The 16,376-nt window shown below is 31.3% G+C and overlaps 1 protein-coding gene across 1 annotated transcript; it reads right to left on the reverse strand.

The window, feature by feature from the left end:
- Positions 1 to 11,958: 11,958 nt before the first annotated feature.
- LOC139856849 (probable galacturonosyltransferase-like 9) lies at positions 11,959 to 13,500 on the reverse strand. Its single transcript, XM_071845562.1, has one exon. It carries the CDS (start codon positions 13,345 to 13,347, stop codon positions 12,229 to 12,231), a length of 1,119 nt encoding a protein of 372 aa, XP_071701663.1. The 5' UTR covers positions 13,348 to 13,500; the 3' UTR covers positions 11,959 to 12,228.
- Between the last annotated feature and the right edge of the window lie 2,876 nt (positions 13,501 to 16,376).

Here is a 16,376-nt window from a genome sequence, read left to right on the forward strand (position 1 = left end):
ACTTATGTTAATAATAATAATAATAATAATAATAATAATAATAATAATAATAATAATAATAATAATAATAATAATAATAATACTAATAATAATACTAATAATTACAAAAATGATAAATTAGTAATCCTAATAATAATAATATTATTCATATTAGTGACTATAATCGTAATACTAATAATAAATGATAACTAATAATTTTATTAGTAAAAATAATAATAATAACTATCATATTAGTCCTAATAACAATTTCTAACAATAACAATGATAGTTCTATAATTTTAATCATAATACTTTTAAATGATATTGATAAGGATAATAATAATAATAATAATAATAACAATGATAATTATAATACATTAATAATAACAATAATCTTAATCATAGTGATAATGATAATACTTATAATACTAATTCTAATGATAATTCTAATAATTATAATGATAACACTAATAGTACTAGTAATACTTTTAACAATAATAATACTAGTATCATCATTAGTAACAACAACAACAATAATAATAATAATAATAATAATAATAATAATAATAATAATAATAATAATAATAATAATAATAATAATAATAATAATAATAATAATAATAATAATAATAAAAATATGAAAACTACCTTTAAAGGTTTAAAAAGAAATAAACCGCCAAAGCTGGGACTCGAACCCGCGACCACTCGCTAAACCCAGAACACCCCAAACCATTTCTCTGGATCTGTTTTTCTGTCTAATCCATAACATGTATATATATAACCCGTTTTCCTCTTTCCTCGTCTTCTTCCTAAATTAAATTGTTCAGGAACCAATCCATCGTAACAGAGGTTTAAATGCTTAATTTAATACTTGTAATTGTATTATAAACGATTCAGAATGTATTTAAATTGAATTACTTAATCATTAAAGGAAAAAAAAAATTGAACCTGCTGTTATCGAAGAAACTATGAACACATAAATCAATTTCGAATTTTCGGAAGTTTTAGACAAAACTCTCAACATGAAACTCATCATAAATGACTCATAGAAACTCTGTAAATTCTCAATTGATTCAGAAACATCAAACAGAACGCGAATTTTAAGATGAACACGAAGTTTGACTTTTTAGAAATTATGTTTGACTCGAAAATTCGAAGTGGATATAATGATTTGGGATTTGATATTTTGCAGAAAGTTTATATGAAGGATTCCTAACAGCTCTACATTTTTAGATTTTGAAAAACGATTCGAGATTGAGCTAATGCTAAAAAGTTATGCGTACAGGGTGTTGGGATTTAACAAGTTTGAAACTCTTAAAACCATTTAAGAATCATTATAAAACAGAAGCGTGAAATTACCAATTTTACTTGTTATCATTAAACCAATTAAAGCTAAATCCCATCTTGGATCAAGTTGTGAAATGATGCTTACTAATTAACAAGAAAGGAAGAGTTTAATACCTCCTTAATGAAGAATAAAATGCTGAATTGGACAGCTGAAATGATGATGAAGATGATGGATTTAGAGCCTCTAACTTGAAGCCTCAAGTTGGTAATACCCACAAGCCCCTTTTGAAACAACACCACCTTTGAATGAGTTAGGATTTTAGACACTAAATCACTTAGATTGTCAAGCAAAACACCCTTTCTTTCCCCTTTGAATGTCACGGCCAGCAGGCTGCTTTGGGAGAGAGAAGAGAGTTTAAAGAACTTGCAATTTTCTTGAGTCAAAGAATTGGTTAAAGTGTAAGGCATGTAACTAAGCAAGTGTGCTTATTAAAAGTCACAAAACAAGCATGTGGTGGTCTTCCTTGGTACCCTCAAAACCGCCACCCCCATGCTCTTTGTATATAAATTGGTTAATTTTATAAAACTTGGTAGAAGCCTCTTGTTTTGTTAAGTTACATGTACATTTTATAAATCATATACAAAATATGACACAAGGTAATTATTTAAACCCATAAGTAATTAATTCCTTAAGATATAAATTAACCAAATAACTTGACTCAAGTGATAACATTTTAGAAACCCAATTTTCTAAAATTTAAGTGTCGCGTATTTACTTAACGATCCAATCGTCAAGATAAATACATATAAGGTGTTGTTAAGCTTGTTATTGGGTATGACCCGACTTGGATCATAGCATATTAGCCACATTAATTAAATATGTCTCTCGGGCATACGAAAAAAACCTTCAATCTCCCACTTGTACGAGAAACATAAGAAATTAATGCAAGTGACGGATACCACCTAACGACCGTCCATCACCCCCAATATGTTATGACTATGTGACATTCAATAACATCATCCCTTTCGAGTTCCCATCTCGAATATGAATAGGTGAATCTTTTCATTATATCCTTTCGTCCTAGATGTCATGTTAAATCCAAGAGACACAGAGTGATCACTCTCTTCTAGATTTAACTTTATCAGGCCTTAAACATCTGACTCTCAACGAATAAGAGGGACAAATTCCATCTTGACTACATATGTCCTAAATACATACCTTGTATTATACCTGAGTTCTTCCTTATGAACTACCATATTTCAGAATAGCGAAGGAGAGAATCAAGGCACAATACCTGATAAATATCCGAACCCAATACGTATCTCAGGTCAGAGGATACAATGATATTCGCCTTTACTCAAGATTACATGTGATCAACCACAAAGGCTCAATTTAGTAAATCTTGAGAGCGGGTCTTCCAATATTTGTATCCTACAAATATCTATGAACCTTGGTTGCAACCTTGCCCCACATTCATCCCGTGAATGTATACCAATCCAAGTTCATAATAGTCTAAACCTCACACTTGTTCCCACGAATGTGATCGACTACGGAATTTTAGAATAATTACTTATTCATGGATAAAATATGCAAAATAGGAACATGACTCAAAATAAATTAATACCATAATTATATTAATGAGTTTGAACAATTTCGTTCCGTTACAATACTTAAAACAGATCATGACCAATCACTAGAATATCGAAGCCCTAATGCACAAACATGTCCTGTATGTTTTGATCCATGTAAGAGCTTCGTGAGAGGATCCACTATATTAAGATCTGTGTGAACTTTGCGAATACATATCTTTCCTTTTTCAACTTCATCCCTTATGTAGTTGAATCTTCGCTCAATGTGACGGGTCTTTTGGTGAGCACGAGGTTCCTTGATTTGAGCAATCGCACCTTCGTTGTCACAAAAGATCTCAAGAGGGTCTTGAATGGTAGGGACCACTCCTAAGTCGTCGATGAATTTCTTCATCCATGCAGCTTCCTGAGCTGCCAATGAGGCTGCAATGTACTCTGACTCTGTAGTGGATAATGCAACAACATCCTGTTTTGAACTCTTCCAAGAGACCGCACCTCCATTTAATGTGAAGACATAACCGGATTGTGATCGAGAATCATCTCGATCAGTTTGGAAACTCGCGTCTACGTAACCCTTTACAGCGACTTCCTCCTCACCAGACCCATATATCAGAAACATATCCTTAGTCCTCCTAAGGTATTTCAATATACTTTTAACAACAATCCAATGACTGTTTCCTGGGTTATTCTGGTATCTACTTTTCAAGCTAAGAGCGCATGACACATCCGGTCTAGTGCATATCATTGCATACATGATTGACCCAATGGCATAAGCATATGGGACTTTCTTCATTCTCTCCTGTTCATCTTTCGTGGTGGGGCACTGAGATGAACTGAGAAGTGTTCCCTTTTGAATAGGTACCAAACCTTTCTTGGAGTTCTCCATCTTGAACCTTTTCAAGATCTTTTCAATGTATGCACTTTGATTTAAACCTATCAGTTTCTTGGATCTATCCCTGTAGATCCCAATCCCCAAAACGTATTGTGCTTCTCCAAGATCCTTAATGGAGAAGCATTTGCTTAACCAAGTTTTAACACCTTGCATTGCCGAAATATCATTTCCAAATAACAATATATCATCCACATATAGTACAAGGAACATGATAGTGCTCCAACTAGCTTTCTTGTATACACAAGCTTCATCACCATTTTTAATGAAGCCAAATTTCTTGGCCTCCTCATTAAAACGATGATTCCACATTCTAGATGCTTGTTTCAATCCGTAGATTGACTTCTTTAACTTGCACACCTTTTTAGGATATTTTGGATCAACAAAACCCTCAGGCTGAACCATATAGACATCTTCCTCAAGATGTTCGTTTAGGAAAGCGGTCTTGACATCCATCTGCCATATTTCATAAGCATAATGAGCAGCAATGGCAAGTAATATCCTAATAGACTTTAGCATCGCCACAGGCGAAAAAGTTTCATCATAGTCAACCCCTTGAGTTTGAGTGAAACCTTTTGCTACAAGTCTAGCTTTATATGTATCCAAGTTTCCATGTATGTCGGTTTTCATTTTGAACAGCCATTTACAATCAACTAGCCTAGAGCCAGGAGGTTGCGCAACAAGTTCCCAAACTTGGTTGTCATACATGGATTGCATCTCAGCGTTCATGGCTTCCTGCCATTTATCTTTATCAATCCTTGATAAAGCATCTTGGTAGTTTATTGGTTCATCCAAATCAACCACATAGCAACCATCCAAGAGAAACCCATATCTCTCAGGAGGATTACTAATCCTACCAGATCTGCGAATGTCTTGTGTATTTTGATCATCCATCTGATCACTCTCAACATTTTCATGTTGAGTGCTAGTGTCAGCCAATTGTGTATCATCTACTTGATCTTGAACCTCTTCAAGATCTATCTTCCTTTTACTTTTGCCTTCCATTAGGAACTTAGTTTCAAGGAATTCAGCCTTCCGAGCAACAAATACATTCTGCTCGGAAGGATCATAGAAATAGTATCCCATATCATCTTTGGGATATCCTATGAAGATACACTTCGTGGATCGAGCATTCAACTTATTAGGGACGTAACGCTTAGGGTAAGCTTCACATCCCCATACCTTTAAGTATGATAGAGATGGAGGTTTTCCAAACCACATCTCATGAGGTGTTCGTTCCACTTTCTTGGTTGGGGCCATATTTAAAATACGAGCCGCTGAGCATAGACAATAACCCCAAAATGATAGAGGTAACGAGCTTCTAGCCATCATAGATCGAACCATATCCATTAGGGTTCGGTTCCTCCTTTCGGAAACTCCATTCAGTTGGGGTGTTCCAGGAGGAGTGAGTTGTGAGATAATCCCACAACTTCTAAGATGATCTTGGAAAGCATCGCTTAGGTATTCACCTCCTCTATCGGTACGAAGTACCTTGATTGTCTTATTGAGTTGATTTTGTACTTCGCTTTGATATTCTTTGAATGCTTCAAAAGTTTCGTCCTTATGTCTTAACAAGTAGACATATCCAAAACGACTGAAGTCATCAATGAAAGTAACGAAGTATCTTTCACCATTCCTAGCTATGGGCTTAAAGGGTCCACATACATCCGAATGTATTAATCCCAATAAGTCCTTAGCCCTTTCATAGGTCCCTTTGAAAGGTGCTTTAGTCATTTTGCCTTGTAAACAAGATTCACATACATCAAACGAGTCCATCTCATTTGATTTCAAGAGTCCATTCTTTTGAAGTGTACGCATTCGGTTCTTGTTTATGTGACCAAGGCGACAATGCCATAAGTAGGAATCACTCAAATCCCTTTTGAGTTTCTTGGTGCTAGTATGGTATATTGAGCTACTAGATGATGTGTCATCATGAACCAATTCATAAATTCCATTTGAAGGCGAAGCCTTAAAATAGAATACATTATCTAAATAAACGTGGATATCATCATTAACAAAATTGAGATAAAAACCACATTGTTTTAAACGGAAAACTGAAATAATGTTTCGACATAAATCCGGTGCATACAAAACATTGTTCAAAATAAGTTCCAAACCACTTGGAAGCTTTAATACAAAGTCTCCTTGAGCCTTCACTTGCACTTTGGCTCCATTACCCATAAAGAGACTTGATGTTCCCGCTTGCTTGCTACTTCTTTTGAACCCCTGCAAAGAATTGCAAATGTGAGTTCCACATCCAGTGTCTAATACCCATGTATTAGAAGAAGTAATACTAAGCTCTATATATACCATATATATGTTACCTGAGGTTTGCCCCGCATCCCTCTTTTCCTTCAACTCCTTAAGGTAGACCGGGCAATTGCGTTTCCAGTGACCCATTTCACCGAAACCGAAGCACAGGTCTTCCTTGGGGTTTGCTTGTTCGGCAACCTTTTGCTTCTTGTTCTTGTTTTTGGTTGGGGTAACCATCCTCCCCTTTCCCTTGCCTTGATGGGTGGGTCCTTTCCTCTTAGCCGCATTTGGCTTAGAGGTGTTGTTACCTTTGGACCCACCATCATTGATCATTAGCACGGGTGAAGCCCTCTTACCCATGCTAGTTTCGGCCGTCCTTAACATGCCATGAAGTTCACCAATGGTCTTATCCATCCCATTCATATTGTAATTAATTACAAATTGGTCAAACCTCTTTGACAGGGAGTTTAGGATAAGATTTGTGGCTAGCTCATTAGATATGTTGAGATTAAGACGGTTTGCGCGATCAATAAGGCTTTTCATTTTGAGGACATAAGAGGATACGGATTGGGTGTCATCCATACGACATGCATGTAACGCTCGAACCGTTTCGAAGCGCTCGACACGTGCTTGTTGAAGGAACATCTCCTTCAATTGCGTAATCATGTCGTATGCAGTATGATGCTCGAAATCCTTTTGGAGTTCGGGTATCATAGTCCCAAGCATTAGGCAAGCGACTTGCACCGAATCGGCGCAATACTTATCCCAATAAGCCATGCCTTCCGTATCATCCTCATCGGGTTGATCGGGAATGGGGTCTTCCAACACATACACCTTATCCTCAAGTTTGAGGACAATCCTAAGATTGCGGAACCAATCCATAAAGTTCGTATGGTTGAGTTTGTCTTTCTCGAGGAGAGACCTTAACGATAGGTTGTTCAAGTTAATAGGTGCGTTTTGCATGTTGTTGTTATTGGCGGCCATCTACAAAATTTAACAAAGTTCATTTAAGTATCGATTTTAAATTTAACAATCAATACCCTTTAAATCCAATTGATATATATATATATATTAAATTTTAGAATCCAACGGTAAACCAAATTTCGGTTAGGTGACCTTTATCCCGTCATTTGATTTAGCTAGGTAGTCATTATATGACAATTGCAATCCTTTTGCAACTTCTAAATTATGGGATCATGCAATCCTTTTGCATGGCATATTTATCCCATCAACGCCTATTTGTTCCTCATGCTTCGGTGACCCTAAGTTCATGATTCCCAAATCAAGTCGTCCTACTTGTAAAACATGTAAAATTAACATACAAGTGGTTAGGTGACCTTTATCCCACAAGCATGCGAATTTTACCTTAACCATATTAGTTAGCTCATAACGGTTAGGTGACCTTTATCCCATTATGAGTTCCTTACTATGTTTAAGTGTCCCACAAAAGGATGGCGTTAAACTTGTTTACCTTGTCGATTAAGGGATTTTAAGTTTTCGTTAATTCTAGTTTAAGAAAACATTTATGCCATACACCAACATGCATTTAGTGTATGGTTCATTTGAAATCCATTTTCAAGTCTTGTAATTTGCCAATTACTTGATATAAACCATTTTACATATATGTGATCCTTTTCTTGTTCTTAATAACCATTTATTAAGGTCTTTAGTTGCTTTTAATTTAACCAATTAAATTGTCGTCATGCATGTTATTAATACGTCTAATTTAACCAATTAAATTATCGTTTTGCTTGTTGTTATCTTGTGATTAATTGTATCAACCAAACATACAATACAATAAACAAACAAACAACCACACATGCAAAACAAGTATGTTCACAATCTAGCCATTTTGGTGGACATTTGTTTAGCCGAAAACAAATGTCACCGGGTTAAGGGGTAATAATACAAAGTAGGAGATTTCAAATCTCCCACTTAACCTTGCATCCATATGTTCCTTGTGTTCTTCAAGTCTTCATCATCTTGTATCTTCATTTTACAAAATATGTATCCTAATACTTTTTTATCTAGAAAATGAAAATACAACCTATTCTATTTTACATACCAAATGTAAAACAAATTACATAGCCAAAATAAATATTACATCCAATTGAATGAATTAATATTACATACCAAATGAATATTACAAATTAACCAAACATACAACCATAACATGCATTCAACACAAGGTCAAGGCTATGATTGTGAACATGAACATGCAACCAAATATGACCAAATGAAAGAGCCCAAAACCCACTTTTGGAACCCAAACAATTCGGCCTTACACATAAACCCACCCAAACCCATTGATTTTTGCAATCTACATTCATGCATGTTCATAGATTGCAAATATAGTGGGTTTAAAACAACATTACGAAGTATATTTCAACAACCTCGGCTCTAGATACCATTGTTGGGATTTAACAAGTTTGAAACTCTTAAAACCATTTAAGAATCATTATAAAACGAAAGCGTGAAATTACCAATTTTACTTGTTATCATTAAACCAATTAAAGCTAAATCCCATCTTGGATCAAGTTGTGAAATGATGCTTACTAATTAACAAGAAAGGAAGAGTTTAATACCTCCTTAATGAAGAATAAAATGCTGAATTGGACAGCTGAAATGATGATGAAGATGATGGATTTAGAGCCTCTAACTTGAAGCCTCAAGTTGGTAATACCCACAAGCCCCTTTTGAAACAACACCACCTTTGAATGAGTTAGGATTTTAGACACTAAATCACTTAGATTGTCAAGCAAAACACCCTTTCTTTCCCCTTTGAATGTCACGGCCAGCAGGCTGCTTTGGGAGAGAGAAGAGAGTTTAAAGAACTTGCAATTTTCTTGAGTCAAAGAATTGGTTAAAGTGTAAGGCATGTAACTAAGCAAGTGTGCTTATTAAAAGTCACAAAACAAGCATGTGGTGGTCTTCCTTGGTACCCTCAAAACCGCCACCCCCATGCTCTTTGTATATAAATTGGTTAATTTTATAAAACTTGGTAGAAGCCTCTTGTTTTGTTAAGTTACATGTACATTTTATAAATCATATACAAAATATGACACAAGGTAATTATTTAAACCCATAAGTAATTAATTCCTTAAGATATAAATTAACCAAATAACTTGACTCAAGTGATAACATTTTAGAAACCCAATTTTCTAAAATTTAAGTGTCGCGTATTTACTTAACGATCCAATCGTCAAGATAAATACATATAAGGTGTTGTTAAGCTTGTTATTGGGTATGACCTGACTTGGATCATAGCATATTAGCCACATTAATTAAATATGTCTCTCGGGCATACGAAAAAACCTTCACAGGGGACTATGGGTTCTTCCTCGTTCTTAGCTAAATTCGATCCAATAATTGTTGATGTAGGTGATATATGATAATGGAGGAGTTGTGTAATTCGTTTTAACACTTAATTGGATTGTTTATTGTGATGATTGAATACCAACCCAGTTCATGGGTTAAATAGAAAAGAAAAAGAAAAAAACTATTAAGCAGATTGTGATATATAAAATGCGTAATTTTCTGATTTTATCTGTAATTAACTTATCTGTAATATATATCTGTATCGTTATATATGTATCTAATTATATTTGCATCAGCTTATTATAAAAAAAATTAATAATAATAATACAAACATTAATATTTAATATTAATATTCATAATAATAATCAAACTAATTATAATAATAATAGAAATATTAATGATATTAATATCATCATATATATATATATATATATATATATATATATATATATATATATATATATATATATATATATATATTCATTATTCATAGACACGCTTCAAATATACGTTGTAAGTTATTTATATGTTTAATTCTAAAAATTAATATTCTAATTTATTGTATATATATATTTATTCACATGTCCATTAACAAATGGTTGTTCGTGAATTGAAGGGTAAGGTCCAATGGATAATTAAACGTATGATATCATATTAATGTAGCACGATAATTTGTTTATCTGATCGACATCCACTACTTAAGTTATTTACACTACATGTTTTCACTTTTCATTAAATATTATGAAAGTTAAATAATTTACGTATCAATAATCACGAGAAAATCATTGTAAATCATGAATTTGAAATCAAATAGGAATCTCCACTAACCCTTGTCTATTTATCGTTAATTGACACGTTTGTTCTTACTTGTAAATTATTTTACCATTTTTCGAATAAAACAGATTTCTTAAATCATAGTGGACCTCATAACAGAGACCCGTAATCATATAATAATGTATCCGATAAATCAATCATTTGATATTATCTTCTAATCCCATCGATAAACATATTGAAACAATTACGTTCATGTAAAGTATTTTACGTTTAATACTTTGTTAATATTATCAAGTTATAATTTATACATATATGTATATAATCATATTCGTTCATATAATGGTTCGTGAATCGTCTGAATTTGGTCGAGGTTAAATGAATGTATGAACATAGTTTAAAATTCTTTGAGATTTAACTTAACAAACTTTGTTTATCATGTCGAAATAATATAAAGATAAAGTTTAAATTGGTTCGGAAATTTCCGGGTTGTCACATGTTGGTGGGTGGGGGTAGGGGTGGGGTGCTTGATGGGCATGCTGGTAAAATGCTGGCTAATGGGTGGAGTGCTGAGTGGCGTGTTGCTGGGTAAGGGTGGGGTATTTTTAATTTCTTTTTCATTTTTCTTTCATTTGTTATTGATTTTAATTACTTATATTATTATTTTGTAAATTATAAAAAAACATATAAATTTAATAAAACACACTAAAATTCAAATTAAAAAAATACAATTAAATTTAATAAATAAGTCCTAAATTTTTATTTAAAATTCCTAAAAATGAAAAATAATTTAAAAATGATTACAAAAAATAGTGTTTAATTTCTTCCGTCGAACGAGTCCTGACTCACGTAACCTGATTCAAGGCTAATCGAATCGGAGTGCGCCCGATTAATCGGGGATTGGCCCATGTTTACAAGATACAACTCAATTCATACTCAGCTCTAGCCCCGTAATGTACGTCAATGAAAAGTTTGTTCGAATTCATGGTTTGCGTTTGATAAAATGTATGTGTGTAAAATGTATATGAATGTTTATGTTTGCAGGAAAATATATGTTGATCAGTATGTATGTGTGTATATATACCGATGATGTGAGAAAACAACCGTTGCAAAAAACAGTCAATTATATCCGTTAATTTCAAACGTTTAACCAATTCATGGTCTCGGAGTGCGCCATGTCGACAATTAGTGACCTACACGCTCGAACACGTCATGTGTTGCGTTCCAACACGCCTGCGAAGAAACCCACCAACACGCCTTGTTAGCGGCGTGTTGGTAAGGTGTTGGTGGCACTGATTGGCTAACACGCTAACGTTAATTATGGTCATAAAAGTTTGAAAAAATTACATGAGGGGTTCCTATAGTTTACCCCAGATTTCATTTGGAGAACCTAAACTTTTCTTTGATGTGCGGACTCCCCGTACATTCCTATAGTTTACTTTTGATTTCATTTGAGGTCACTAAATTTTCTTTGTGACGTGCCGAATTCCAGTACGTTACACTCGAATTGTAAAAGGTCCATGTGTGTATACAAATTCTCCATAATTTACACTCGTTAAGTTGTATTAGTAAATCATATAGACCCGTGTGTAAATTAAGAAGACCCTATACATCAAAAAAAGTTTAGAGACCCCAATAAACCACATGAACGCCTCATGTAAATTTTCTTAAAAGTTTATAGATTAAGATTATCAATTATCAAAAAATATAGATTATCAATTATGCCCTTTTAAATTTGGAAATTTAATTTTAAATATATCAATTAATTTATTAATTACCTTTTATAATTACATTAAATATTAAATAAATGATAAATTAAACAATTCGTTACTATATTTTAAATTTCAACAATAGTTAAACGAGACTGTTTTTTAGGATGGGGAAATATTAATTTTCTAACAATATACAGAAATACATCTCAGTATTCTTTCGAAATATACGACAATGACAAAATGCCCTTGTACTCATCCAACCAATCCATTCAAAACCCCTACAATATCTGTACACAGCTGTCAAAGAATATCTGAATCACAATGCTCCTAGAACTTGTAACCTTTTACACCAACAAAACTAAACATTAAAATAAAAAAAACCAATTTTTTTTCTTTCCCCAATTTTTATTTAAACTAAATAAATCTAAAAAACTAAACAAAATAATTAGAGTACCCAACAAGATTACTAAAAGATCCAACGGCTGATTGCTGACGATGATGATTACGTTTATAAAGATCGTACGGTTCCCACAAATAATCCAGCGGACACGGTCTATTCTCATCAAGTCGGACCCACGGTTTTCCTTTTCCACTCCAATGCAACAAACTGACCCGACCCGAATGTAATGACCGACAACTACCTTTCACATTATCCCCACCTAATCCATGTTGATTCCACCGATGATGAATCGGTTCGATATTACCCCCAAATACCAATAAAAACGGTGGTAATGAACCCAATTCGTAGATCCGTTTTTTCCTCTGGAGCTCCATCCAGTTTTCGATTTTTACCCGGTAATTCCCCTTTCTCCATTTATCCATATCCATTACCATTACCCCGGTGTTGAAGTAACACGGGTGTTTGGACCCGAATACCTGGGACATAACCGGGTCGGACCAGAAATTGTCGGTGAAGTAATTTGTAAAATTCGTATGACAATATTCCGGAGCACCGATAACCCGGTTGTTTTGTAAAGTTGTGTTCCATAGTTTTTGAATGTCATCGACAACAATGACATCCGAATCGAGGTAAATGACCCGATCCACATTCGGGTCAAGTATATCACCTAAATAATTCCGGGCGTAATTTAACGGGTTTTCGAGTGCGATTCGGATGGAAGATGAGATCAAGTTAATGACTGTATCTTCACGGAAAATATAAACTTTAAAATTGAGAGAAGTGAAAGTGGATCTCACAAGTCGGGTCAAATCACGAGGACTAGCCGGGTCGAACTCAGCAGCTATAAAGTGAAAAAACACATTCTCTGGACAAGAAGCGTGACGGAGAACAGAATGAACGGCTGCGATTGAGCCACGTAAGTATTCCAAGTCAATCGTCATTGCCACGTGAATAGTGTCGTCAGGTGAGCATCCAACGCCGTTACGGTAGTCCGGCGCTTCACTGAATCTAAACAAAACATCAACACCTGAAGAATGTACCGATTCATTCTCTCCGTTCGCTGGAAAATAACGAATACTGAAACACAAAATCGGCAATGATAAAATCAATACAACGATAATGACATTCGTTATTGATTGATTTATATTCATCTTCGATTTATGTGTCAGATTGATTTTAAGAAATCATGAAGAGAATGAGCTGTAAAACAGTGACGATTTTTTAGTAAATTTGAGTAGAAAGATGAGTCACACTCAAATACACTTTGAGATTTATGATTTTATTTTTATGATTATTTATAACAGATGAATGAATGAATGTGTTTCTGTGATGTAGAGAGAGAGATAAATTTGGGGAAGTGTGGATAGCTTTTCACTCTCCATATATTTCTCAAAAATATACGTAATATTTATATAAAAATTATATACTTTCGGCAACAAAATTACAAATTTAGAGTATTAAATATGCAAATATTGATGATTTTGTATTGAAAGAAAATACTCTACTAATCAGTGCATATTTTCTTTTAGTATTATTTCTGTTTATTCAGGTAAAAGTGGACTCTTATATTTTATAACTAGTAAAATGATTCGTGAAAACACAGATTTGTGTAAACAAAACAGTTTAATGATATGTTTTAGATATTAAGGGAATGTAAATGTTAAAGTCATTTAGTTTATTGCCCCATGGAATCACGAATTCCGACTTAGAAACTTGTCGATTTTACAAACATAAATGTTAAAGTCATTTAGTTTATTTCCCCGTGGAACCACGGATTCCGACTAAGAAATTTGTCGTTGATTTTACAAACATAAAGTTCGCTCAAAGTTGAGTATTTATATTTATATTTCTAATAATAATAATTATTATTATTATTAATAATAAAAAATGCCTTTTAACTTTTTTTAGAAAAATAAAATTAAATTTAGTTGAGATTAATATGTCTTTTTATAAAAGATTTCGTATTATTTTTTTTAATGAAATTAATATATAATTATGACATCATCATTATGAAAAGTAAGGATAATTAGTTTAATGATGATGTCATCTTTTTAAAGATTTATTAGACTATATAGATGAAAAATAACTACTCTTAATAAATAAATAAATAGAAAATTGAATGGTTATGCCACAAAATTAATTATTTTATTTTGTTGAAATAATAGGTCATAAAGGTATTACATTTATTATTATTATTATTATTATTATTATTATTATTATTATTATTATTATTATTATTATTATTATTATCTTAGATATGCGAGATTAAGTATTTTTGTTGTATTATTATTATTATTACTATTATTATTGTTCTTATTATTATTAGTTTGAAATTAATTTTTCTGATTATTTAGGTTTTGCTAATGCAATACTAAAAACATTTAAATTTTAACTTCAAACACCCCGTAATAATAATAAATAATAATAATAATAATAATAATAATAATAATAATAATAATAATAATAAATAATTAAATTTAATAATAACCAAATAACAACAACAATAATAATAATATAATAATAATAATAATAATAATAATTATTATTATTATTATTATTATTATTATTATTATTACTATTATTATTATTATTATTATTATTATTATTACAATAATATAACTAACAAAAAATTAGAAATCAAATTAACTTTTCTGATTATTTAGGTATTGCTAATGCAATACTCAAAAACATTTAAATGTTAACTTCAAACACCCTGTAATAATACTAAATAATAATAATTAAATTTAATAATAACCAAATAACAACAACAATAACAATAACAATAACAATAACAATAACAATAATAATAATAATAATAATAATAATAATAATAATAATAATAATAATAATAATAATAATAATAATAATAATTATTATTATTATTATTATTATTGTTATTATTATTATTATTATTATTACAATAGTATAACTAATAAAAAATTAGAAATCAAATTAACTTTTCTGATTATTTAGGTATTGATAACGCAATACTCAAAAAACTTTTAAATTTTAATTTCAAACACCCTATTAAAATAATAAAAAAAAAATAATAATTTAAAATTAATAATTAGAATAATTATAATTTTAATAATATTATTATTAATAATATTCATAGTAATAATAATAATAATAATAATAATAATAATAATAATAATAATAATAATAATAATAATAATAATAATAATAATAATAATAATAATAATAATAATAATAATAATTATAATAATAATATTATAATTATAATTCCTGTGTACTTTGTTATGGTATGATTTTTATTATTCTACTAAAAGTGGATTCTAATTTTTAAAATGGAAAGAAAAGTACTTTTAATTGAAAAAATAGTAAAGGAAATTTAAAATTGATTATTTTACTTGGTTGAAAATTACTCCGTAATAGGTTACTGCGTATTTGATATGGTATGTGATTTTGAAAAATTGGTGGAATGTATCAACTTTTGAACGACGATGAGGACAAATTAAAGGTTTTTTTTGGAGAAGTAAATTAATGTGTCGCATTTAATTTAGGATCAGTGTAGTATCACTTTTGTTAAGGTCATTCAATGACAACATAATACTACCTCCGTCCCAAATCTATAGTCCAGTATTCTATTTTGGGATGTCCCAAATTAATTGTCCACTTCCATAAATAGAAAAGAATAAGAAGATTAAGTTGTATTATGTCCTTAATGTATATTGGATATGATTAAATAAGAAAGAAAAAGTAAAGGGTAAAACTGAAAAGTTAACAGAAAATTACATGTGTCATGTACTTTTTCTTAAACAGTGTGTTTTTTGTCTGGAGACAATAGATTTGGGATGGAGGAAGTACAGATTAATTCAACTCATAATTAAAAGGTAAATATCATATTTTTATACATATTTTTTTTTAAAATTAATATAAATCAGAATTAATAATTAATTAATAAATATATATAAATAAAAAATAATTAGTATAATAGATGAAATTTATGTTATAAAAGATTGTAGTATGTAATGTTTATCCATGCTTTAAACCCAAATTAATTTATATAACATTCTTTTTTGTATGTTTATGAAATACATATAGAAAAAAAGTTTAAAAATATCAAAAAAATTAGTAAGAAATTAAAAGTCAGTGAATGTGAAGTTAATTATTACCTCCTCTACATATAGTTAGGGCTCTTTACAATTTTTTTTTTGTT

The sequence above is a fragment of the Rutidosis leptorrhynchoides genome, chromosome 7 (genome assembly GCF_046630445.1).
Source record: "Rutidosis leptorrhynchoides isolate AG116_Rl617_1_P2 chromosome 7, CSIRO_AGI_Rlap_v1, whole genome shotgun sequence".
Classification (NCBI taxonomy): domain Eukaryota; kingdom Viridiplantae; phylum Streptophyta; class Magnoliopsida; order Asterales; family Asteraceae; genus Rutidosis; species Rutidosis leptorrhynchoides.

Bases quoted from the DNA above. Each gene is read 5' to 3' on its own strand.
- LOC139856849 (XM_071845562.1), bottom strand. From the start codon at position 13,347: ATGAATATAAATCAATCAATAACGAATGTCATTATCGTTGTATTGATT.